At 49.8% G+C, this 25195-nt stretch overlaps 2 protein-coding genes across 2 annotated transcripts; both read left to right on the top strand.

Moving 5' to 3' along the window:
• The first annotated feature begins 1060 nt into the window (after positions 1-1060).
• Positions 1061-12879, top strand: TUT1 (terminal uridylyl transferase 1, U6 snRNA-specific). The gene is made up of 9 exons (XM_047691278.1): positions 1061-1221; positions 2722-2912; positions 7124-7439; positions 7637-7737; positions 9565-10031; positions 10642-10751; positions 10909-11019; positions 11179-11271; positions 11695-12879. The coding sequence occupies exons 1-9, from the start codon at positions 1140-1142 to the stop codon at positions 12834-12836; spliced, it is 2613 nt and encodes an 870-aa protein (XP_047547234.1). The 5' UTR covers positions 1061-1139; the 3' UTR covers positions 12837-12879.
• A 1035-nt stretch (positions 12880-13914) lies between these two features.
• EEF1G (eukaryotic translation elongation factor 1 gamma) lies at positions 13915-24834 on the top strand. Its single transcript, XM_047691280.1, has 10 exons — positions 13915-14070; positions 15147-15305; positions 16016-16079; positions 16235-16377; positions 16939-17082; positions 20075-20204; positions 20583-20787; positions 23971-24143; positions 24238-24362; positions 24598-24834. The coding sequence occupies exons 1-10, from the start codon at positions 14059-14061 to the stop codon at positions 24754-24756; spliced, it is 1314 nt and encodes a 437-aa protein (XP_047547236.1). The 5' UTR covers positions 13915-14058; the 3' UTR covers positions 24757-24834.
• The last annotated feature ends 361 nt before the right edge of the window (positions 24835-25195 follow it).

Genomic DNA, 25195 nt, shown 5'->3' with positions numbered 1-25195 from the left:
TAGGTGAAGTTAAACTTACTCTGTGTTCCTTCTGCACTTCCTTCCCTGTAGGGCAACAGCCTCAGCAGTTGGGAATTGTTTAAGGTTATAGACCTTTGGTGTTTGCCTTAGGTCAGGTGTGCTTTTTACAGTCCAGAGCTGTGGGCTGATAACCACAGCAGGAGCTACTTAGCCCTTCTGAGTCATCTCCATCCCGTTCTCTGCCCCTGGGGGCTCCACAGGCCCTTCACTCTCCCCATTCCGAGCTTACACCTGGGCAGTATCAGGAGGAACTGATCACTCATGCCCGTCTGGGGAAAGCAGCATATCCTCTGAACGATATCCTCACTCCGCTGCATTGAAGGCATAGTGAGTCCCACCGCATACCTTGAAGTGGGCCGGTGGCTCTGGCCATAGGAAGGCGGTAGTAGGCCCCACCGCATGCCTTGGGTGGGCCGGTGACTCCGGCGCCCACTCTTGCGCAAGGAAAGCCTGACTCACGGGGCCGCAGAGATCTGGCTGTGGCTGAGTGGAGTCTGGGAGGCGCCCAGTGGGGTAATAGCTCCCTAACCGGGCTGGGAAGTGGTCGCAGAACACCCATTTGTAGGGAGGACCGAGGGCAGAGAGAGAGCAGCAGCCCTAAGGAACTCGGGAGTCCAGGGACAGCCTTGAGCTTCGTGAAGTCTGCTCATCCTCCGCCTTTATTCGCCAGGTAAATACGGGTTTGAGGATGGAGCGCCGCGGGTGCCTATCGCCCCTAGAGGGAAGATACCTGCGGAATCGCCCCCTAACCGAGCAGCAGGGAAACAGCGGGTTGACTTCAAAGGGCCTCGGTGCCGGCATTTGTGGTCGCCTTCATGAATATTCATGATTCGTTGGGCCAATCAACGCCTGAATGGCTCAGAGCACACCAATCGGCTTACAGCATGCAGATAAAGATGGGCGGCTTTTCCTGAAGCTGGTGGAAGAGACTTAACGGGGATGAAAGCGGAACCCTGAGTCGAAGGAGCTGTTTCCGGAGGAGTGTGCCTGCGCGATGGTCGATACTACGTCACTTCCTATGAGCTGGCGGAAGTTGCTTCGGAGCGCTTTGCGATTTGTAGGCGTGAGTTCCGGCGATAGCAGAACGGGTTGTGTGTTGTCGGTACTGGAGAGTCGCGATGGCGGCAGTGGATTCGGATGTCCAATCGTTGCCCCGTGGGGGTTTCCGCTGCTGCCTCTGCCACGTTACTACAGCCAACCGTAAGCGGTGGCTTGTGAGGGGGTGGTTGTGAGTTCTCGTCTGTGGGTCCTAGCGAAAGTTAGGGTTATAGGTCATAGTTCTTGACAAGTCGTTTGGTAGGGTCACTCGTCTCCGTTTTCACTCCGCCTCTACAAGGGATTGGAGAGTGGCGGAAGTCCCACCACTTTACCCCCTCCTTCCTAGTATCCGAAATCTCCACAACGAAAATTTCATTATCTTATTCCCTCTTAAACTGTCGTCTGTCGGACGCCACCTTTGTGTCTGGTACTCTGCTGAGCTCTCGGGTGGGGTGAGGGGATTCAGAGATGAAGGAGCTCACCATTGAGAGGTGGAGACAATTGCAATGCTCAATAGATATGTTTGGAGAGCTGTAGGATCACAGAGAAAGTAGTAATTAACGAAGGGAAGCCCTACAGAGGAGCTACCCAAAGGCAGAGGTATACGAAGGAGCATGGCATGCATGAGTAGGAGGTGGGTTTGGCAAAGTAGACAGGGTTCTTGTGTGACAGCGCAGGGGACTCCATGAAGCCTCAAATTCTTCTTCTTCTTTAAAGATGTATTTGTTTTTGAGAGTGAGCGTGCACAGGTTGGCGGGCGGGTCGGGGGAGGCAAATGGAGAAGCAGGCTCTGAGCGCCATGCAGGACTCAATCCCAGGACCCTGGGATCATGACCTGAGTCGAAGACAGATGCTTAGCCGACTGGGCCACCCAGACGCCCTCTAATTCCACTTCTGAAGTCTGGAATCCTGATCTTCCCTAAACAAGATCTTCTGTTCTTTTTCTTTGTGAATGACGTTATCACTATTTGTCCCCTGAGGCAAGCCAAAAATCCAGCATAGTCTTCCCTGGTCCAACATATACATTGGTGACAATAAACAGCTGACCCAGAATTTAATAAAAATAATAATTGCTAACTTTTCCCATGTTCGACATGTATCAGACTGTGGCAGGTACTCTATATTTTGTAAGACCCTTGTGGTAAGTACTATTAATATCTTCAATTTGTGACCCAGGACACTGATGCACAGAGAGGTTAAGTAACTTGCCCAAGATTTCACACAGTTTACCAGACCTGGGATTTAAACTTGGGCAGTGTGACCTCAAATTATGCACTTGCAATCTCTGGACCATACCTAGAGACCATCCTTGAGGGAGTAGTCTAGGGTCTTGCTTTGTTTAGTTCTTCTGTATATGATCGGGCTAAGTTTCCTGTTATTTTTTTTTTTTTTTAACAATTTGCAGGTGTTGCTCTACCTAGTACTTAGAGATGGTTTAAAAAAAACTTGTAGCTAGTTCTCCTGGGGACCACTTAGAATATCTTATATAGGCAAATGGACAAGAGAGGAAGGTGAAAAGAGCCAGGACTTTGTATATTCAAAGGTCACACTTTCTGTGGCTTGGAAGGATTAGTAGGAGTTAGGAGTGCATTTAGGTAAATCCAGCATGTAAGTACACTGAAGAGTGATTTGGATATTTTTGTTTTGCGATTATCTTTGCAGGACCCAGCCTAGATGCCCATTTGGGGGGCCGGAAGCACCGGCACCTGGTAGAACTACGAGCTGCCCGAAAGGCCCAGGGACTCCGAAGTGTGTTTGTCAGTGGCTTTCCCCGGGATGTGGATTCTGCTCAGCTCACTCAGTACTTCCAGGCATTTGGACCCGTGGCCAGTGTTGTCATGGACAAGGACAAGGTAGAGTGAATGGCTCTTGGGGTAAAGAATGAGTCCGATGTGCCACATCCAAAAAGAAATGAGAGAGAAACCAGCAGCCCTGTTTCAGCTGGTGCCTTTTGGGGCCTTTCCTTGATGGACACCACAGTACTTGGACCAGTCCAGCTTTGTGAGCTGAGAGAGGGGGAAAGAGAGAGAGGGAGAGAGAATCTTAAGCAGACTCCACACTGAGCACGGAGCCTGACATGGAGCTCAATCTCACGACCCTGAGATCATGACCTGAGCTGAAACCAAGAGTCAGATGCTTAACTGACTGCACCACCCAGCTGCCTAAGAGCTATGTTTTCCATAGTGAATGGGATGGATGTGGCCCATGCAGGCTCAGAGCTCATCGTCTAGTGAATAAAGTAGACAGTTAAATGAGTATTACAATGAAGTAGGTGCTTTAGGGCCACAGCCTCGGGAGATCTATCCTAACCCCACAAGAGACTGGTTTATAAACCAGCTAGCAGTTTATTAACTTAGAGTGAGAGGTATTGAAATTAGTTGGTCAAATTACCCTGTCTTCTGGACAGTGCTAGACAAATAAGCTGCTTCTTTGTGGTCCTTTTGGTCTTCCACGCAGGCGGTTTCTCGGTTTCTGTTTAGTTCTTTGGAAGAAGTTCATTGTTGTATTGCTCTGTTGTGTCATCATATTATAGTTCTGAGACTGTGCTCTGGTTGTGTAGGCGTGGCTTAGGTGACTCCAAATGGCTTTGGTAGCCCACGTCTTCTCTTAGGCCGGGCTGGGTGTGTTTTTCTTAGAGATCACATTCGGCAATTGACCCACAGAGGTTTTACCAAAAGGGGTTTAATTGTTCTCCTTAACAAAAAGTCCAGTCCTGGGCAGTCCAGCACTTTACAGTTTTCCTGCTCTGTCATTATTGGCACCTGGCTCTCCCTTCCTAGTTGTGATAATGCTGTTTGCACATCTTCAGATAAGAGAAAGGGGCAGTCCAAAGGATAGAATATAAAAGGCTAGTGCTGTCTTCCCCTGCTTTTCTTTACTTTCCAGGAAAATATCTTTCTCAGGGCCCTCTTCATTAGACTTTTCATTGGCCTGAATTCTATCACATGGTTACCCCAGCTGCAGGCAAGCCTGGGAAATGAAGTTCTTTAAGCTGGACACCTTGCCCTTCTGAACCTTTGGGACTCTGTTAATAAGAAAGAAAGGCAAAATATATATTGGGAGGGCAGTTGGCAATGAATGCCCCAGATTCCCTTTTCAGAAAACTCAGTATACCTGTTTTTGTTTGTATTTGTTTCAGTTGTAGAGAATGACCTTTTTTTTTTTTTAAGATTTTTATTTATTTATTTGACAGACAGAGATCACAAGTAGGCAGAGAGGCAGGCAGAGAGAGAAGGAGGGGAAGCAGGCCCCTTGCTGAGCAGAGAGCCCGATGCAGGGCTCGAACCCAGGACCCTGGGATCATGACCTGAGCCAAAGGCAGAGGCTTTAACCCACTGAGCCATCCAGGTGCCCCGAGAATGACCTTTTTTTCTGAACTTAAACCCCATCTTTCTGAGGCTTCTAATTATTTTGACAATAATGACTGAAATTTCTATTGAGCAATTATGCCCCAATCATGTGCTAAATGGTTTACATACAATATCTCATTTCATTTCCACAACATTTCCTTGAGGGAATTACTGGGACGTTGGAGATTTGGGGGATTAAGCCCTTATTTGGAGGCAGTCACAACTTACTTAACTTCTCTGAATTTTAGTTTCTTTTTCTTTTTTTTTTTTTTAAAGATTTTATTTATTTATTTGACAGATCATAAGTAGGCAGAGAGGCAGGCAGAGAGAGAGAGGGAAGCAGGCTCCCTGCTGAGCAGAGAGCCTGATGTGGGGCTTGATCCCAGGACCCTGAGATCACGACCCGAGCCGAAGGCAGAGCTTTAACCCACTGAGCCACCCAGGCACCCCTGAATTTTTTTTTTTTTAAGATTTTATTTATTTATTTGACAGAGAGAAATCACAAGTAGGCAGAGAGGCAGGCAGAGAGAGAGGAGGAAGCAGGCTCCCTGCTGAGCAGAAAGCCCGATGTGGGGCTCGAACCCAGGACCTGGGATCATGACTTGAGCTGAAGGCAGCGGCTTAACCCACTGAGCCACCCAGGCGCCCTCAGGCACCCCTGAATTTTAGTTTCTTTTTTTTTTTTTAATATTTTATTTATTTATTTGACAGAGAGAGATCACAAGCAGGCAGAGAGGCAGGCAGAGAGAGAGAGGAGGAAGCAGGCTCTCCGCTGAGCAGAGAGCCCGATGTGGGGCTCGATCCCAGGACCCCGAGATCATGACCTGAGCTGAAGGCAGCGGCCTAACCCACTGAGCCACCCAGGCGCCCTGAATTTTAGTTTCTTGAGAGAAATGTGCACGCAAAGATGAGGCCAGGCAAAGACACACCTGATTTCTATCTGGGGCTTTGATTGCATAGTTGTGGTTGAACTGCAGTCTGGTGAGCAGTGTGAATCCTCAGAGTCAGAAGACTGGCTTGGGCAGGTCCAAGTGGCTGCCTTTCTCCTTGGTTTCACTATGGTTCTTTGTCATGTTTGGCGTGGGGTGGAAGTGAGGGTAGAAAGGGCACAGCCCCCCCCCCCCACTGTGCTTGTATTTTCGATTGAGTTGTGAGTTACATAGCATAAAATTCACACCTTTAAAGTACAGAATTTAGGGGTTGTTAGTATATTTACGCATACTTCCAGAATGTTTTATCACTCCTTATGTGTGATTCAAGCCTGTGTGCTGGGGAGGCTGCTCCCCCTTGTCCCCCCTACCCCTCATTTCATTAATTTTTTATATGGTGTAAGGTAGGGTCAATATCGTTCTTCCACATGTGGCTATCCAGCTGTCCCAGCACCATGTGTTGGGAAGGCTATTCTTTTCTCATTGAACAGACTTGACAACTTTGTTGAGAATCAGTTGACCATAGAGGTATGGGCTTAATTTATGGATTCTTTGTTTCATTTCCTTCTTCTGAATGACTGTCTTTGTGCCAGTGTCACCCTGTCTATTTTCTTCTCCTTTTTTAAAAAATATTTTATTTATTTATTTGACAGAGAGAGAGATCACAAGTAGGCAGAGAGGCAGGCAGAGAGAGAGGGAGAAGCAGGCTCTCTGCTCAGCAGAGAGCCCGAGGCGGGGCTCGATCTCAGGACCCTGAGATCACGATCCAAGCCAAAGGCAGAGGCCCTAACTCAGTGAGCCATCCAGGCATCATCTTTTCCTTTTTTTAAAGTGACCTCTACACCCGACATGGGGATTGAACTCAAGACCCCGAGATCAAGAGATGCAGGCTCCAGGGTCTGAGCCAGCCAGGCACCCCAGTATCACACTGTCTTGGTTAATATACATACCTTGTTACAAGCAGGATGAGGCTCTGTCGTTACTACTGAAGAGAATGTGAAAGGATATGGACTTTTGCCCCAAGGCAGTCGTATTTTTCCTGTTCCTGGTAACATTTTGCTTTAAAAAGAAAAAAAAAGCAGTGCCTGGGTGGCTCAGTGGGTTTAGCCTCTGCCTTCGGCTCAGCTCATGACCTCAGGGTCCTGGGATCAAGCCCTGCGTTGGGCTCTCTGCTCAGCAGGGAGCCTGCTTCTCCCTTTCTCTCTCTCTCTCTCTGCATGCCTCTCTGCCTACTTGTGAACTAACTCTCTCTCTCTCTCTCAAATAAATAAATAAATAAATCTTAAAAAAAAAAAAAAGAAAAGAAAAAAATCTATCTCCCAGTGAATATCATGGAACTCAGCCAGATCATAGCATCACGGTGTCATGTTGCTGCTATTTCTAGATAGGAAGTCTATTCAAGGTAGGGTGTATTTATATTTCTACCTAGCACAGCTCATTATATGGATTCTAAATCAACACTGAAAGGTCTAATTAAGTTAAAAGGAAAAGTTAGGGGATGCCTCAGAGTATAAGCAGTGAAATCATGTCATTGGTAAGAGCAGGGGAGAGTGGAATAAGTAAAATGGCATTTTCAGAGGCAGACTGGGATGGGAGTAAAATGTGTGGGATGGGAGTGAGGGAGAGAATTGTTTTTCTAATATGTTCCCTGTTCCAGAAACATTAAGCAGATCTTCCCAATTCATAGGGTAGTCCCCATTTCAAAGAATCCCACTCAGTGTCAAACCGTGTGTTTGGATTTTTTATTCCAAAACCATGATCCTTGCCTCTGTTGTGGTTTGCCAGGGAGTGTTTGCTATTGTGGAGATGGGGGACATTGGGACCCGGGAAGCTGTCTTGTCGCAGCCCCAGCACACCCTAGGAGGACATCGCCTGCGGGTCCGACCACGGGAGCAGAAAGAGTTCCAGAGCCCGGCCTCCAGATCCCCCAAAGGAGCAGCCCCTGACAGTGACCAGCTGGCCAAAGCACTAGCTGAGGCCCCGGATGTGGGGGCACAAATGGTGAAGCTCGTGGGGCTGAGGGAGTTGTCTGAGGCTGAGCGACAGCTTCGGAGCCTCGTGGTAGCCCTGATGCAAGAGGTCTTCACAGAGTTCTTTCCCGGTGAGTCACTTCCTTTATCATGTCTGAGCCCTCCCTGTCCTCCCACCCCGTCCTCCCTCCCCATCCCCCATCCCCCAGTTCTCCCTCAGGTAGAGGCATTTATTTGGCTGTTCCTCGTTCTTTGTGCCCCACTGTGTTCTTCCACCCCACACTCCTCTCTAATGCCGCTCGGCCTTTATTTTCTGCTCGGCATCCAGGCTGTGTGGTCCATCCTTTTGGCTCTTCCATAAACAGTTTTGATGTCCATGGCTGTGATCTTGACCTCTTCTTGGATCTGGGTGACTTGGAAGAGTCCCAGGTGAGTGACTGGGGAAGCATCTGGGAAGAGTTGGTGGGGATGCTAATGGGACTCTGGGCGAGCACCATCTCCCTCATGCCTTAGTTCCTCCTTTGTGAAACAGGGGTAATGGAACCCGAAAGGGTTATTATAATTGCAGAAATGTGAATGTATTAGATGGGTATTAGATAAGATGAATATGAATTGACACAGGATATATGGCATTGGGAATAGGAGAAAAACAGATTTTTCTGTTTTTATATACAGGTGTATATAATACTGTATTTTGGAAAAGAAATATATGAGAGAACATAAAGTAATTTTGGGGTTATGTCTTTATCTGTATTTTTTTTAAAGATTTTATTTATTTATTTGACAGAGAAAGACACAGCAAGAGAGGGAACACAAACGTGGGGAGTGGGAGAGGGAGAAACAGGCTTCCTGCTGAGCAGGGAGCCCGAAGTGGGGCTCCATCCCAGGACCCTGGGATGATGACCTGGGCCGAAGGCAGAAGCTTAACGACTGAGCCACCCAGGCACCCCTACTTATCTGTATTTTCTAACATCTAATATATTGATTCTGCTTTTGGAATAGGAAAGGGTTGTTAGTATTTTTTTTTAATAGGCTTTGTTTTTTTAGAGCAGCTTTAGGTTCACAGCAAAATTGAGAAAAAAGTACAGAGTTTTCATATACTCCCTACCTTATTTTAAATATTTTATTTGTTTATTGAGAGAGAGAAATTGGGCTCGAGTGGAGGGAGGGACGGAGGGAGAGAAAATCTCAAGCAGACTCCACACTGAATGCAGAGCCCGATGTGGGGCTTGACCTCACAACCCTGAGATCATGACCTGAGATGAAACCAAGAGTCAGACGCCTAACTGACTAAGTCACCCAGGGGCACCACAAAAAGGGTTATTTAAAAAATAAATTTAGGGGTGCCTGCGTGGCTTAGTTGTTGGGCGTCTGCCTTTGGCTCAGGTCATGATCCCAGTGTCCTGAGATCGAGCCCTGCATTGGGCTCCCTGCTCAGTGTGGAGCCTGCTTCTCCCTCTCCCACTCCCCCTGCTTGTGTTCTTGCTGTGTTTCTGTCAAATAAAAAGCATATATACATAAAAAATAAAAAATAAAAAATTTATCAGGCTGTTTTTTCTTTCTGCCTACATATAGACACATGCACACACACACTTTATATTTTCAGAGTCATTTGAGAGCATACATGATGCCCATAATAGTCCAGTATCTATTGGGGAAACACAAAGGCATCCTTGGGTACAGCCACAGTACCGTTAGCAAGGACTGATGTGTTCCCTGGCGCGGGTGTAAAATGTTCTGAGATTTCAGTCTGCAGTCCATTGCCTGCAGTCATCAGCTGCCTAGTCCCAGGCTAGCATTGGCCCCTCAGTCTCCTTTACAGTTCCTCTGCCTTTTATCTTTCATGACAGTGGCATCTTGGTAGAATACAGACCATTTATTGTGTGGCACTAAAAGTTATTTTTAGGGAAACTTGGGTGGCTTAGTCAGTTAAGTGTCTGCTTTCACTCAGGTCATGATGCCAGGGTCCTGGGATCGAGTCCCACATCGGGCTCCTTGCTCAGAGGGGAGTCTCCTCCCTCTGCCTGCTGCTCCCCCTGCTTGTGCTCTCTTTCTGTCAAAAAAATAAATAAAATCTTTTTTTTTTAAGTTATGTTTAATTTTAAAAGGGGTTTTGAGAATTAACTGAGTTAATATATATAAAGTCCTTGGAACAGAACCTAGCATATAAGCAGTAATAGATATATTCTGGGGATTTTGCCCAGATGGGGGACTGCAGGAGAGGTGAATATTCACTGAACCCATTTCTGCCCGCAGCCAGCCCCAAAGGCCCCTGAGTCTCCATCTTTGGACTCAGCCCTTGCATCACCACTGGATCCTCAAGCCCTGGGCTGTACCCTGGCTTCTCCTCCAGACTCACAGCCTCCTTCTCCCCAAGACTCAGAAGCCCTGGATTTTGAAACTCCTTCCTCTTCACTGGCACCCCAGACTCCGGACTCTGCTTTGGCCTCTGAGACCCTTGCCTCTCCCCAGTCCCTGCCTCCAGCCTCACCACTGCAGGAAGACCTGGGAGAGGGGGACCTGGGGAAGGCCCTGGAACTAGCAGAGGCCCTGAGGGGGGAGAAAACAGAGGGAGTAGCCATGCTGGAGTTGGTGGGATCCATTCTTCGGGGCTGTGTCCCTGGAGTGTACCGAGTCCAAACTGTGCCCACTGCCCGACGCCCTGTGGTCAAGTTTTGCCATCGGCCTTCAGGTCTTCACGGTGACGTCTCCCTCAGTAACCGGTACCTTTGTATAGGGGGTGGTTGGGGAAGTCCAGCTGAGCACTCTGGGATGGGTGAAGAGAGCACCTGGGGGTGGGAAGCTTTTGCACTAGCTGAACCTCGAGATTATCTTAGTTGGGTCCCATGCCTCTTTCTGCCATTTTTCTCCTGTCTGGCATCCATTTTCACGAATGCAAAGTGTGTTCCTTCGAATACTATTTTTAGGGGATTTAGAAGAGAGTTCAAGTGTTGAATAAGTTTGGGAAATGCTAAATTAGATGCAAATCAGTTTCTCCCTCCCCACCCGTCTCCCTACTTCCTCTATCTTTCTCCCTCCCTTCCAGTCTTTGTTTTTTTGCATATGAAAGGCTTTGAGCAGTTTTGTAAGGAAACCCTTCTCTAACATCCTATCTAGGACAGGCATATAGAATGTCATGTTTCCTGAACACTTGTGACGTCCTTTTGCTTGCCCTTTCTTTGCTTGCCCGTTCACATGACTGGGTCAGCAAACACTTGGGAAACCCTCTTTTGGCCTTATTCCAGCTGGACCCCCGTTCTGCAGTCCTGGAACAAGGGCTGGGGTGATTGTTCAGAGGGTTCCCCAGCACTGACGCCCTTGTTTCTGTTCCAGGCTGGCCCTGCATAACTCTCGCTTCCTGAGTCTCTGCTCGGAGTTGGATGGGCGAGTTCGGCCCCTGGTGTACACCCTGCGCTGCTGGACTCAGGGTCGAGGGCTGTCAGGTGAGAATGGATCAGGACAGACTTGGGGTTGAACTGGCGTTGGGGCAAAGGTGGGGGTCCGGGGAAGAGAGTGGGGTTTGTACAGGAACGAGGGTTGAGAGAACCAACCAGGGTGTTAGATGCATCTCCAATCTAACTGGAATTCTTGTTTACCCAGGAAGTGGCCCCCTCCTCAGTAACTACGCCCTGACCTTGCTCGTGATTTATTTCCTTCAGACCAGGGACCCTCCTGTGTTGCCCACTGTGTCCCAGCTCACCCAGAAAGCAGGTACAGTGGCCTGGCCGCCACCCACTTTTTCTTGTTAGCTTCGGCTTTCCTCTTCTGTGTGTCATTTCGACGCGCTAAGCTGCCCCAGGAATGAGATCTCTGCTGTCACCCCCAAATCTTCCTGCTTCTGGGCTGACCCTTACCTTTTTTCCTTTGCAGGGGAGGGTGAGCAGGTGGAGGTTGATGGCTGGGACTGTAGTTTCCCCAGGGATGCCTCAAGACTGGAGCCCAGCACCAATAAGGAGCCCCTCAGTGAGTTTGGGGAGCCCGCTGGAGGATTAATAAATGATGTTAAACACGACTATAGGTCATATCCAGCAGTTACTGTTGGCCTGGCATGGTTCGCCCCGCAACCTCGCGGGATAGCTAGTATCCTTAATACCATTTTACAGATGAAGAAGCCATGTCTTGGGGCACTTAAGTGGCTGCTCAAGGTTACACTGCTGGTGAGGGGAAGGAGCAGCATCTGGGGAAGGAGGTTGCTGGGGACACGGGGCATGGGGGGAGTGAGGCTGGACCTCTTGTTTATATAAAGATCAAAGAAGTCTGGCTTCTGACACTCTTCTGAGCTCCTTGGAAGGGAAAAGAAAGTTCGTAGAGAATGTGTCTAGTGCAGGCCTATTTCATTTCTGGCCTCTAAGTAACGCCTTCTGCCTGGTCTTCCTCCTCCTCCAGGTTCTCTGCTAGCCCAGTTCTTCTCCTGCGTCTCTTGTTGGGATCTTCGTGGCTCACTGCTGTCCCTGCGGGAGGGTCAGGCACTGCCTGTGGCAGGGGGCCTGCCCTCTGATCGCTGGGAGGGTCTGCGCCTTGGCCCCATGAATCTCCAGGACCCCTTTGACCTGAGTCACAATGTGGCAGCCAATGTGACCAGCCGGGTAGCTGGGCGCCTACAGATCAGCTGCCGGGCGGCGGCCAATTACTGCCGGAGCCTCCAGTACCAGCGCCGCTCCTCCCGGGGCCGTGACTGGGGGCTGCTCCCCCTTCTGCAGCCCAGCTCCCCTAGTTCCTTGCTGTCTGCAACACCCATCCCCTTACCCCCTGCCCCCTTCGCCCAGCTCACTGCTGCCCTGGCCCAGGTGTTAAGGGAAGCGTTAGGATGCCATATAGAACAGGGAACCAAGAGACTGCGGTCAGACAGGGGGGGCCCTGAGTCTCCTCAGGGAGGGACAAGCAAAAGGTTGAAACTAGATGGACAGGAAAAAAGCTGTGAGGAGGGGCAGGAGGAGCAGCGGGGATGTGTCGGGGATCACAGTGAAGACGGGGTGGAGGAAATGGTTGTAGAGGCTGGAGAGATGGTACAGGACTGGGGGCAGAGCCCTGGGCAGCCAGGGGAGCCACCCCAGATGCCCGGAAAGCAGCTCGCCCCTGGAGAAGAGGGGCAGTCGGGCCATGCAGCACTGGCAGAGCAGGAGCCCAAGGGACTCGAGGCAGCTGGAGACGGGTCTCGGGGTGAGACAGAGAAGGGGGTGTCACTCTGCTCTGTGAGCTGGCGCTGTGCCCTGTGGCACCGAGTGTGGCAGGGGCGGCGGCGGGCCCGGCGACGCTTGCAGCAGCAAACCAAGGAGAGAGGCGGAGGTGGAGACGGCACCGCGGAGTGGCTGGCCGTGGAGGCCCAGGTCACCCAGGAGCTGAGAGGACTGAGCAGTGCTGCACAGCGGCCAGAGGCAGAGCCGCTCCTGACCTTTGTGGCCTCTGCCTCCCAGGCTGACCAGACTCTCACCGTGACCCCAGTCCAGGATTCTCAAGGCCTGTTCCCTGACCTCCATCATTTCTTACAGGTTTTCCTCCCTCAAGCACTTCGGAACCTCCTGAAGTGAAGACAGGGACTGTGACAGGCAATAAAGCTGCTAGTTTCATGAACACTAGTTTCCTCTAATTTCCACCTGGTAGTAATCCCCCTTGCACTCAGTACTTTGCCTCCCCAGACCTTACTGCCTTTTCTCAGACGCGTCTTCTTTGGCTACCCTAAAATAGGTCTCGGCTTGTTTCCTTCCTACCGTTTATCACAACCTGCAGCGAGCGCCTGTGATGGTGTGTGTGTCCCTGCACCCGGAGCCCGCTCCGGAGAGTTCCTGAAGGATGGGAGTGCCGGGTGGGCGGCGGGGGCAGCACCGGGCATAAGTACCAAGTTTGCCTCCCCGTGTATCTTGCCGCTGGACTTCCATGGTGATGGCCTGAAACGGGTTCAGGGCTCTTCACTCTCTCACTTAACCGAGTTCATTCCGTTCTGATTAAAATGGGGGAAACATTTTCCGACCCGAGCGTGGGTAAAGGGCAGCCAATCATGGGTAAACTGGCAGCCCTTAAGGGTGACGGGTGGAAGGGATGCGCCGTGGATGCGCCGTGTTCTCCCTCGGCACTCCCCCGCCGCAGGGCGCTCCACTGCTGCAGGCCCGCTACCAGGGCCCTTCTTGCAGGACCGCATCGCAGAGCCGCAGGGTGGTTTAATGGGAGGAAACATCACTTTGGCAGGGTTTCTGACTTGGGCTCTGGTTAGCTACTCATCCTCTCCTCTAAAAAACCCAGAGCGGGAACAAATGGACTTATCCACGCAGGACTTGTTTCCGTTCCTGTGAGGGTCCCACAGTCCTGATGTTAGGGGCCCGGCAGGATGTCCGTCCAGTCACCGCGGGTTCCCGAGCTGGAGGGGAAACGCCTCTGGGAGCCGGCGCTGGCGCGGAGTTGGCAGCTGTGCCACGTCGCAGACAAGGGGAGGTTTTCCAGCTGGTTCTCACAGTTTACCCTCCGCGCCTTCCACCTCCACGTCGGGACTCGGATTGGCCAGGCCCGAGGGGCGGGCCAGCCAGGAGTCCCACTGCGCAGGCGCGAGCTTTCTCTGCGCAGACCAGCAGGCCCCACCCCCTTCTTTTTCCAATTCAGCCACCACGGGATACAGAACTGTCGTGCGTATGCCTTCTGTGGCGTCCTCGCTTTGCGGCTGCTGCTTCTCCACGGCTCTCCCCTTCCCCCGCTCCTCTCCCTGACGGCTTACTTTGCGGCAGCGCCGAGAACCCCACCCCCTTTCTCTGCGGAATCACCATGGCGGCTGGGGTAAGTTTGCCGGCTCCGGCGATCCGGGTCGCGGTATCCGACGGTATCCGACGCCATCCTCTGCCGGAATAGGACCCTCCGGGGTCAGAGGAGTTCTGGAGCCGAGTGGGGAAGTGATCCGGGGTCTGGAGACCGTACTGTTGGAGTGCAAGGCTTCCAGGCCCCGGAGGGGAACTGAGGCTGGGACTCTTGGAGGCCAAAGAGGTGGAAGGGTCTCAGGTAGAGGAGAAAAGAGATGTCGGATCCTGGCCGTCTGGGGCCTGAGAAAGGGGTTCGGGTTCGTTGCCGCCTCGAGACGTGGGATCCGGGCAGGTTGACAGAACTTTTGCGACCGTTTTGTGGGGCAGCCACAGGGACGGGGTGAAGAGGAGGGTCTTTGTGGGCAGGTACGGTTGTTTCCGGTTGAGGGTCGTCCCGCGGGGAGGTTTGGGAACGGGAGAACTCTCCGGACGGTGGAGTCAGAACGTGCTGGCCGGGTTAATAGAAGGAGAAGGCAAGCCAGGGAACTCACTGCGGGACAGGACCGGAGGGACGGGACGCGTGACAAGGAGGAGTGGTCCTTTGCGGAGAACGAGTTGGTTTAGGAAGAGAAGATGCCGTTCGGTTTCTCCGTGGCTCTTCTGAGGGGAACTTGGAAACGGTCGGGGTGTGTGAGAGACAAGGGTGATGCTTTGGAAGGGGTGCGCGGCTCAGCTGTGGAGTAGGCAGGTACTCGCTAACCATCAATGAATGAAACCAAGGCTCCGGGAAGGGAGGAGTGTATGTTTGTCGGCGGGTGGAGTCTGAGGGAGCTACAAGTTCTGGGTTTCTGGACAGATATATTTGAGGTGAGAATGCTTCTAGAGATGTCCTTCCTTAGGGAAGGTCAAGCCTGTCAGCAAGCTTTATTTAGCAGTTGGTGTGTAGTTCTGTCTTCGGACTCTGATTACACATGACAGATACTAGAGAGCTTGGTTCACCGGGGGAATAAAAGTGAGTTGAACAGGTTGGGAATAACTCAGGGAATTTATCCTGGGAGATGACACTTAGGACTGGGACCGTTTTACTCATGAATACCACCCTCCTTTTCCCCATAGACCCTGTACACATATCCTGAAAACTGGAGGGCCTTCAAGGCTCTCATTGCTGCTCAGTACAGCGGGGCTCAGGTCCGCGTGCTCTCCGCACCACCCCACTTCCACTTTGGCCAAACCAACCGCACCCCTGAATTTCTCCGTAAATTTCCTGCAGGCAAGGTAAGTAAGAAAGCGCACAGGGGTCTTTGGTCCCGAGAACTCAAGGAGCCCTGAGATTGTCTCACTCTGAAGATGGTCTCCATCTTTAAAAGGGAGATTTCCATATAACTTTTTTTTTTTTAACATTTCAGTGATTTAAAGTTCTTTTTGTTTTGAGATAAATGTAGATTTACATGTAGTTAGAAGTAATGCAGAGCTGTCCAGTGATTGTTATAAAATTCACAGGTTTTTTTGTGTTTGTGGGAGAGAGTTTTTTTGTTTTCGGTGCAAATGTATCAGGTATCTGCCCTGAGCCGACCACGGGGCTTACAGAGATCCACAAATAACCTTGCTAAACAGAGAGGAGACAAATGCTGTGTGGGGAGCCATCCTTTCAGGTACATGGACAGAGATATGACACTTGGTTTTTTGATCTTTTGCCTATTTGATTGAGGGATTTTATACAGACATCTGATAATACCTAAATCTTTGGGGTTTCTTATGAGAGTTTAGATTGTAAGGTATAGCAAATTACTTAAATATGTCTAGTTCATGGGTTAGAGTTAGTACCAGTAGTGTTTATCAATAGTTTGCTTAGTAAGGGTTGTCAGCCTTATGTAAGAACTTTCATCCAAAATGATTTGAGTTCCTGAGATTGGCTAGTGAATAGTTACTGTGAATGTGACTTATTTTTCTGCATTTTATTTATCTTTTTGACTGTTTTGTCCCAGGTTCCAGCATTTGAGGGTGACGATGGATTTTGTGTGTTCGAGAGCAATGCCATTGCCTACTATGGTAATTTGCGGTGGGTGTGGGAATGGGAAGATCTGGAATGAAGGAGGTAGGAGAGGATGAGGGTGAGCTGGAGTGTGTAGAAGAGGAATTTTCATGGACTTGGATTGATGTTGGCATGACCCCAAAGTTCTGACCTTTGTGTTCTGCCTCTGCAGTGAGCAATGAGGAGCTGCGGGGAAGTACTCCCGAGGCAGCAGCCCAGGTGGTGCAGTGGGTGAGCTTTGCTGATAGCGACATAGTGCCCCCAGCCAGTACCTGGGTCTTCCCCACCTTGGGCATCATGCACCACAACAAGCAGGTAAGCCTTGGGACTGGGGGAGAAGCCAAGGGCAGGGATGGCATCAACTCCTGAGTGTCAGGGAGTAAGAAATACAATAGATTGAGAAAAGGAGATGCTAAGAATATGTGGATAACTAAAGACCTCATCGTCGGGGTGTGAATTTTGAGCACTGTGGTTGATGGTATCTGGGTTCTTTGTCACACATATCCACTGGAAGTGGTGCCTGTTGTGAGTGGTCAGAGATCTCTGCTGTAGAAAAGCTATCCCAAATGGTAGGGGAGTGGTTAAGCCAGGTGATCTCTGAGGTCCCTTCTAAAATCCAAAGATAAAGGACTAGGTCAGTGTAGTGGGAAATTCATCTAGACTCCACCATGAAGAAATTTGGTGTTGAGAGCTTCATTTGTCATACATTTGGAATGATCTCGGATCTGACTCCATTGAGAGGGGATGGGGATGAGCCAGAATTTAGTAAATGAAATGAAATGAAACAGAGCCAACCTTGGTTCTGTTGCTGGGGGTGGGGAGCAGGGAAAGGGATGGGTACCCGCTATTAAGTTTTTGATCATTTTAAATCAATAGGCCACAGAGAATGCAAAGGAGGAAGTGAGGCGAATTCTGGGCCTACTGGATGCTCATTTGAAGACGAGGACTTTCCTGGTGGGCGAACGTGTGACGCTGGCTGACATCACAGTTGTTTGCACCCTGTTGTGGCTCTATAAACAGGTGACGTTTATAAAGAATCACGTTGGCAGAGGGGAGGGAGGGAGGGTAGAAACGAAGTGATGAGTCTTCCAGGTTACCCGTATTCTGCCGAGGACTCGGATATGAGAGTGTGTCTGGTAACAACTAGGGATCTCAAGTTTGAGTACCCTGACTGCTTTCCCGCCTCCTGAGAAGTTAGGTAACGTTCTGTTTCCTGAGTTTCTGTATGGCAGTGAAGATGTTTAGCTTGTTTCCGTAATTTTGGGGAAGTCCAGCTGTGCCTGTGTTTAATTGTGAAGATAGGGGTAGGGCTGGCGCCTGCAGTACCAAGGTCTTTTGGAGGCAGGCAGGTTAGGTTCAGTTCTTGGTTTCATTACTGACTAGTTGTAGGTAGAGGGGTGTGTGTGTGTGTGTTTGAGAGAGGGAGAGAGAATTCCTTTAGTTCTTCTTTTCCTTGTAAGTTATAAAACCAGTGAGGTGGTAATTAGTCTTGAGGTTACTGGGTCAAAGAACATGACATGTTGAATGCAGAGCAGTACCTCTTTTTTAAAGTTTTTTTTTTTTTTTTTTTTTTTTTTTTGGTAAAGATTTTATTTATTTGACAGAGATCACAGGCAGGCAGAGAGGCAGGCAGAGAGAGGAGGGGAAGCAGGCTCCCTGCCGAGCAGAAAGCCCAATGTGGGGCTTGATCCCAGGACCCTGAGATCATGACCTGAGCCGAAGGCAGAGGCTTTAACCCACTGTGCCACCCAGATGCCCCCTTTTTTTAAAGTTTAAAAAAAAAAAAAAAGTTTTTTTTTTTTTTTTTTTTAAATTTAAAAGTGTTTTAGTTATTTATTTGAGAGAGAGAGACAGAGCACAAGCAGGGGAATGGCAGAGAGAGAGGGAGAAGCAGGCTCCTCACTGACTAAGGAGCCCTACATGGAGCTCTGTCCCAGGACTCTGGGATCATAACCTGAGCGGAAGGCAGAGGCCCAACCGACTGAACCACCCAGGTGTCCCAGCAGCTCTTGGACTGATACTAGTCCAGAATAGTAGTGTGATAATTGGGGGCAAAAAGTACCTACTTGTGTTCTTGTGTTTTGTGTGTGTGTGTGTGTGTGTTTATTTATTTATTTATTTTTAAGATTTTATTTATTTATTTGACAGAGAGGGAGAAAGAGATCACAAGTGGGCAGAGAGTCAGGGGGAAGCAGGCTCCCTGCTGAGCAGAGAGCCCGATGCAAGGCTCGATCCCAGAACTCCAAGATCATGACCCAAGCCGAAGGGAGCGGCTTAATCCACTGAGCCACCCAGGCGCCCCCCCCCCCTTTTTTTTTTAAACAGACAGTGAGAGAGGGAACACAAGCAGCTGGAGTGGGAGAGGGAGGAGCAGGCTTGCAGCTGAGCAGGGAACCGGATGGGGGCTCCACCCCAGGCTGGGATCATGACCTGAGCTGAAGGTAGATGCTTAACAACTGAGCTGCCCATGCGCCTCAAATAAATACAAATCTTAAGAGAAAAGAAAAGAAAACCCAGGGGTGCCTGGGTGGTTCAGTGGGTTAAGCCGCTGCCTTTGCTCAGGTCATGATCTCAGGGTCCTGGGATTGAGCCCCGCATCGGGCTCTCTGCTCACCAGGGAATCTGTTTCTCTCTCTCTCTCTCTTTCTCTCTGCCTGCCTCTCTGCCTACTTGTGATCTTTCTCTGTCAAATAAATAAATAAAATCATTTAAAAAAATGAAAGAAAAGAAAACCTAAATACTGTAGAACCAGTACTATAGAACTGACTGCTCTAGTCTGTCTCCACGACACAGATTATTTTCGCTCTGATCTTAGCAAATTAAAAGATGGTAAAAGGGGCGCCTGGGTGGCTCAGTGGGTTAAAGCCTCTGCCTTCGGCTCAGGTCATGATCTCAGGGTCCTGGGATCGAGCCCCGCATCGGGCTCTCTGCTCAGTGGGGAGCCTGCTTCCCTCTCTCTCTGCCTGCCTCTCTGCCTGCTTGTGATCTCTGTCTGTCAAATGAATAAAAAAAAAAAAAAAATCTTTAAAAAAAAAAAGGTGGTAAAGAAGTTTGTTGCGAAGCTAAGTTTAGTTTAAAGGACTGTTTGGTATTCTGAAATACTTTTTGCTTTTTTTTTTTTTTTTTTTTGGTTAGGAATGTTGCTAGGTCCTGAAGTTTGGTGAAAGAAAAATATGTATCATGTGTAGATAGTTTCTGTTACCTTGTTTATTTGGCAAAAGGAGTATTGGTAGCTGTGCTGCCCCACCTCTGTTTGTTTTTAGTTTGACATGTAACGTTTTTTTTTTTTAAAGATTTTGTTTGTTTGACAGAGAGAGAGAGGTCACAAGTAGGCAGAGAGGCAGGCAGAGAGAGAGAAATTGGGAAGCAGGCTCCCCGCTGAGCAGAGAGCCCGATGCGGGGCTCGATCCCAGGACCCTGAGATCATGACCCGAGTCGAAAGCAGAGGCTTTAACCCACTGAGCCACCCAGGCGCCCCGATATGTAACTTTTTTTTAAAAGGATTTAATTTATGTATTTGAGAAAGAAATAGAAAAAGAGCATGAGCTGGGGAGAGGGCAAAAGGATAGGGAGAAGTAGGGTCCCCACTGAGCAGGGAGCCCCACTGGGGGCTCGATCAATCCCAGGACTCCAGGATCATAACCTGAGCTGAAGGCAGACACCTAACCGACTGAGCCAGCCAGGTGCCCTGACACATGACATTTGAAAGATTGGAATGTGTAGGTGTGACGTGGTTTTGTGAAAGGGGTAAGGTGCCATATGAACATGTCTACCGGGTAGATTTGTAGTAAACGAAGGATGGGATCAAGTATCCATTAAGTTGGACTGTAGTGTTAAGAAGAGGAGGGTAAATGGGAAGTAGCCTTCCAGGGTAAGATGGTGTTCTAGGGAGCTGCCCTGTCAGGGGTTGAGAGGAAGGTGGAGCTTTGGTGTAGAGAAAAACAAAGCTCCTGACTTGAAACCCCTCAAGACTTTTCTCTCCTTGGCTTCTTCCACCCTCATGTTCTGACAGGTCCTGGAGCCTTCTTTCCGCCAGGCCTTCCCCAATACCAACCGCTGGTTCCTCACGTGCATTAATCAGCCCCAGTTCCGGGCTGTCTTGGGGGAGGTGAAACTCTGTGAGAAGATGGCCCAGTTTGATGGTGAGTCTGGAGGGAGAGGAGCACGTGGCCTGGCCCAGGGCTGTTTGCTCGGTCTCCATCCCTTGATTTCCCATCAGGCTTCTGGGTTACGTGGACCCACAGAATGCGGGCTGTCCTGTGTAGTGTCCTGTGCTTTACAGGCATACGTACTTTCCCTCCTTAGTGTTCACGTACAGAAGTCGTGGTGCATGTGTGTGTTTGTTGCTGAGTGCTGTGTTCCTGCTGCAGGACGTACAGGGAGCGGGTGGCAGAGCAGTGCGGAGCTTAGATTCCACAGTTGCCCCGCCCCGTGGGTTTCCGTTCCCTTGCTCACTGCCTGCCTTTAGAGGCATATGGAGAGAGGCAGGATGCTGACTTCTCTCCCTTTCTCTGCGCCAGCTAAAAAGTTTGCAGAGAGCCAGCCTAAAAAGGACACCCCACGGAAAGAGAAAGGTTCTCGGGAAGAGAAGCAGAAGCCCCAGGCTGAGCGGAAAGAGGAGAAAAAGGCTGCTGCCCCTGCTCCTGAGGAGGAGATGGATGAATGTGAACAGGCATTGGCTGCTGAGCCGAAGGCCAAGGACCCCTTCGCTCACCTGCCCAAGAGGTAAGGATATTGGAGGGAAGGGGGCATGGGACTCGTGAAGGCCGGTTTTTGCCTATGTGTGTTCCCCTCTCATAGCTAGGACCATTTTACGTTGTCCATATAAAATTGAAAGATGTCTTGTTTGCAAGGAAAACAACTTCTTGAGTTTATCCTCAAGAATTGGGTAAATTTTTTTAACATTTATTTAAGAGAGAAGGGTGCGTGTGCACACAAGCAGTGGGGGAGGGACAGAAGGAGAGGGAGAAGCTGACTCCCCGCTGAGCAGGGAGCCTGATGTGGGGCTCTGGGGCTTGATCCCAGGACTCTGGGATCATGATCAGAACCGAAGGCAGACGCTTAACTGACTGAGCCACCCAGGCGCCCTATGTGAGCAAACTGTATAAACATCCTCGCTGAGAAGGGACGGTGACCGTGACTCCCTAGTGCCTGTCTGCTGGATTGTTTCCCAGATGGGGGAATAGAACCCCTCAAGAAGGAAGAAGATGGGATGGTCCTCACCCCATCCACTGCCAACCTTTTCAGTACAGTTTGGGGTTCTTGAAAGAAAAGAATACAGTGAAAGGAAGCTTGTTGGTTTTCCTAGAAGGGGGGCATCCAGTACTTGCCTGCTATCTGTACTCAAGTCCTCAGCTAGTGCCCTGGCGTTTCATTAGAATTCCATTAGGAGACCTCTGTTGTCAGCTGCCACTTCGCGTAGTTCTCCTTGCTCCCGGCTTTTCTCACGCACTCATTCTGCCTTTCCCAAAGTCATCCACCATCTCACTAGTTGGTCTGTTGGGGTTCAACAGGGTTCACCCTCCCCTGTTTTGTAATGGTGGTTTTTTTTTTAAGATTTTATTTTGTGGAGGGTGTGCAGAGGGAGGCAGAGAGAAGCAGTCTCCCAAATGGGGCTCGATCTCTGTGAGGTCATGACCTGAGCTGAAATCAAGGGTCAGGTGCTTAACTGACTGAGCCGCCCAGGCTCTCCTTGTAATGGTTTTTAACATTTTTAAAAAATTAAAAAAAAAAATTTTTTTTAAGATTATTTATTTATTTGACAGAGATCACAAGTAGGCAGAGAGGCAGGCCGAGAGAGAGGAGGAAGCAGGCTCCCTGCCAAGCAGACAGCCCGATGTGGGGCTCGATCCCAGGACCCTGAGATCATGACCTGAGCCGAAGGCAGAGGCTTAACCCACTGAGCCACCCAGGCGCCCAGGTTCATACCAGTTAGCAGTATTACTATGGTTCTCTTTTGGGCTGGCAAGATGATTTTCCGTAGGATTTTTAATGCAAAGGTAATGTCTTCAAAGATGAAGACCGCTATATGTCGATAGTTCGTTTTAGCTCTTTTTTTTTTTTTTTTTTCAAGATTTTATTTATTTGCAAGAGAGCACAAGCGGTGGGGGGAGGTCCGAGGGAGAGGGGCAAGCAGACTCCCTGCTGAGCACGAAGCCCCACACAGGGCTCTATCCTAGGACTCTATGATCAGTACCTGAGCCCAAGGCAGACACTTAACCAACTGAGCCACCCAGGCGTCCCAGTTCCAGTCCTTTTAAGGCCTTCCAGCTACACTTGTTTCCGGAGCGGTTCAGAGCTTATCCTCATTTGGGGGGAAATGGATACAACATGGTCATAAATTATGAAGTTCTAACAGCTCAGGAAGGTGTGAAGAAAAAAATCTCCAGTCCCTTTTTCAGATGGTTGGGGTGGAAACTCCTCAGAGGAGGTCTCCGTTGTATTTTTGGGAAGGACCATAGGACCCAGGGTTCAAGGACAGCATCTGCTTTGCTATATTCTAACCATGGGCAGGTCACACCACTTAACCTTATCTGGGAAGAGGGAAAGGAATGGTTTTTAACTCTGGGGTTTGTTGGCATTATTTATAGTAATGAATAATTGAGTCAATTAAACATTTAGTAAGGGTTTTTAAAAATAGGTTTATGGCACACTCATACAGTAGAGGATTATTTCGCCATTAAAACATTTGTAAAAAGGGCGCCTGCGTGGGTCAGTGGGTTAAAGCGTTTGTCTTCAGCTCAGGTCATGACCTAAGGGTCCTGGGATCGAGCCCTGCATTGGGCTCTCTGCTCAGCGGGAAGCCTGCTTCCTCCTCTCTCTTTGCCTGCCTCTCTGCCTACTTGTGATCTCTCTGTCAAATAAATAAATAAATAAAAATCTTTAAAAAAAATTTGTAAAGGGCGCCTGGGTTCCTCAGTGAAGTGTCTGCCTTCGACTCAGATCATGATCCTGGTGTCCTGGGATTGAGTCCCGCATTGGTCTCTCTGCTCAGTGGGGAGTCTTCTTCTCCCTCTCCCTCTGACCTTCCCCCGTGCTTGTGTTCTCGTGTTGTCTCTCGCAAGTGAATAAATAAAAAATCTTAAAACATTTGTGAAAAAGAATCCCTGGTAGAATGACAGTATTAAATGATGAAAGGCACAAAACTACACACATGGTCTTTGGAGAGCCACTGGCGGGAAGTACACGAACATACTAATCAGTTCTCTTGTTTGCTGGCATTTCGAGTGATTTTCTTCAGTCAGCATGTGGTTTTATAACTGGAAAGAAAAGAAAGAGCACCCTGCCATGAGGGGAGGGACTCCACAGCGAGCCTTCTCAGCAGTGTGCCAAGTTGCTGCAAGGATCTAACCCTAAGGGCTTTGCAGCATCTGGGCTTATTCCTGGGCAGAGTGACTCAAGGCCACGGGTGTAAGGTCCGGGGCGGAGGCCTTATGATAACGTTTGCCAGTTACATGGCTGTCACACTGTAGTGTGTGTAACCCGAAGAGGCCTGTGGTGGCGGGGGAGAGTTGGGTGATTCAGGGACTGAGTGACTCAGTGGGAAAGGGCCCTGGAGGGGGTGGCTACAGAGAAGGAGTGCACATTCTGGGTCTCCACCAGGGGGCAGCAGTTGCCTGCACTTTCCTTGGGGCAGGGCTTCCCTCCAGCCCACGTGGGTCCTACCCTCCTCCAGCTTAGCTGATTTAGGCCGAAGATAGGGAGCAGAGGGAGTGCCCTGGCCCCCTGGTTATATGCCCTTAGCTCTCCTCGCTTGCAAGGTGGTACCTATCTGCCAATCCAGTGACCTCTTCCTTTAAACCAGTACATTTTTAGTGAAATTTGCCCTTAGTTTCTCTTAGCCTGGCAACCCTGTGTTGCTTCAGTGGGACCTTCTCCACATTGACCTTGCTTTTTTCCTCCATTCAGTACCTTTGTGTTGGACGAATTTAAGCGCAAGTACTCCAATGAGGACACACTCTCTGTGGCACTGCCGTATTTTTGGGAGCACTTTGATAAGGATGGCTGGTCTCTGTGGTACGCTGAGTACCGCTTCCCTGAAGAGCTCACCCAGACCTTCATGAGTTGCAACCTCATCACTGGTAAGAAGAGAGTGGGTCGAGGAAGAGGAAGAGGGGGGACAAGGCCGTGGGTGATGTGATTCTAAAGACTGCATGTTCTCCCTCGCCCCTTCAGGAATGTTCCAGCGGTTGGACAAACTGAGGAAGAATGCCTTTGCCAGTGTCATCCTCTTTGGAACCAATAACAGCAGCTCCATTTCTGGAGTCTGGGTCTTCCGAGGCCAGGAGCTTGCCTTTCCGGTGAGGAAAGGTGTACGGGAGGAGCCTGTCTCTTCAGGGTGGGGCAAGGGGGTGGGAAGTCCACTTCATTCCTGTGCTTGTAGGCATTCGGAGAGTGCAAGGAATGTGCACAGGAAGGACTGCCATGGTCACGGGCATTTTAGGATCTGATGACATGCGTCTGAGCTGGAAGTAACAGGTGTGGGACAGTGTCTGATAACCTGACCATGTGCTTAACCTGGCTTTCTCTCCCCAGCTGAGTCCAGATTGGCAGGTGGACTACGAGTCCTATACCTGGCGGAAACTGGATCCTGGCAGCGAGGAGACCCAGACGCTGGTTCGAGAATACTTTTCCTGGGAGGGGGCCTTCCAGCATGTGGGCAAAACCTTCAATCAGGGCAAGATCTTCAAGTGAACATCTCTTGCCGTCGCCTAGTTGCCTGTACCTGCCCTTCAGGGAGATGGGGGTCATTAAAGGAAACTGAACATTGAACCCTTACCTCTCCTGCCTCCTTTATGAGTGATGGCTTTTTCAAAGGGAAGTTGATAGTTGAAGCAGGGTTATTTTCTGGGCCTGCAGTACCTCCTTTTGCAGGAGAGAGTCTTAGAAGGGTAGAGGAGAGGTCTCTCTGTTTTGGCTGTGTTCGCCCTGCCTGTACTGTGATCACTGACTTTTGGCCTAGCTGGGAGAGACCGGATGCAGTTAGGTCGGGCGGTGACATAGGACTTTGGAACTGCCTAAGTCTTCGGGACCAGATTGCTAAGGCACGGTAGCACAGTTTGTGGAGAAAGTTCATGTTATTTCTCACACATGCCCTGGGAGGGAGGGAGGTGGTGGCATCGAGGGTCTTGGT

The sequence above is a fragment of the Lutra lutra genome, chromosome 10 (assembly GCF_902655055.1).
Source record: "Lutra lutra chromosome 10, mLutLut1.2, whole genome shotgun sequence".
In the NCBI taxonomy this organism is placed as follows: Eukaryota; Metazoa; Chordata; class Mammalia; order Carnivora; family Mustelidae; genus Lutra; species Lutra lutra.
This window is presented reverse-complemented; position numbering and strand designations above follow the sequence as displayed.

Bases quoted from the DNA above. Each gene is read 5' to 3' on its own strand.
- TUT1 (XM_047691278.1), top strand. From the start codon at position 1,140: ATGGCGGCAGTGGATTCGGATGTCCAATCGTTGCCCCGTGGGGGTTTC. The intron at 2,913-7,123 runs GTAGAGTGAATG...GTGGTTTGCCAG, and splicing joins TTGTCATGGACAAGGACAAG to GGAGTGTTTGCTATTGTGGA. The intron at 10,752-10,908 runs GTGAGAATGGAT...TTGTTTACCCAG, and splicing joins TCAGGGTCGAGGGCTGTCAG to GAAGTGGCCCCCTCCTCAGT.
- EEF1G (XM_047691280.1), top strand. The intron at 24,144-24,237 runs GTAAGAAGAGAG...TCGCCCCTTCAG, and splicing joins GAGTTGCAACCTCATCACTG to GAATGTTCCAGCGGTTGGAC. The intron at 24,363-24,597 runs GTGAGGAAAGGT...TTCTCTCCCCAG, and splicing joins GCCAGGAGCTTGCCTTTCCG to CTGAGTCCAGATTGGCAGGT.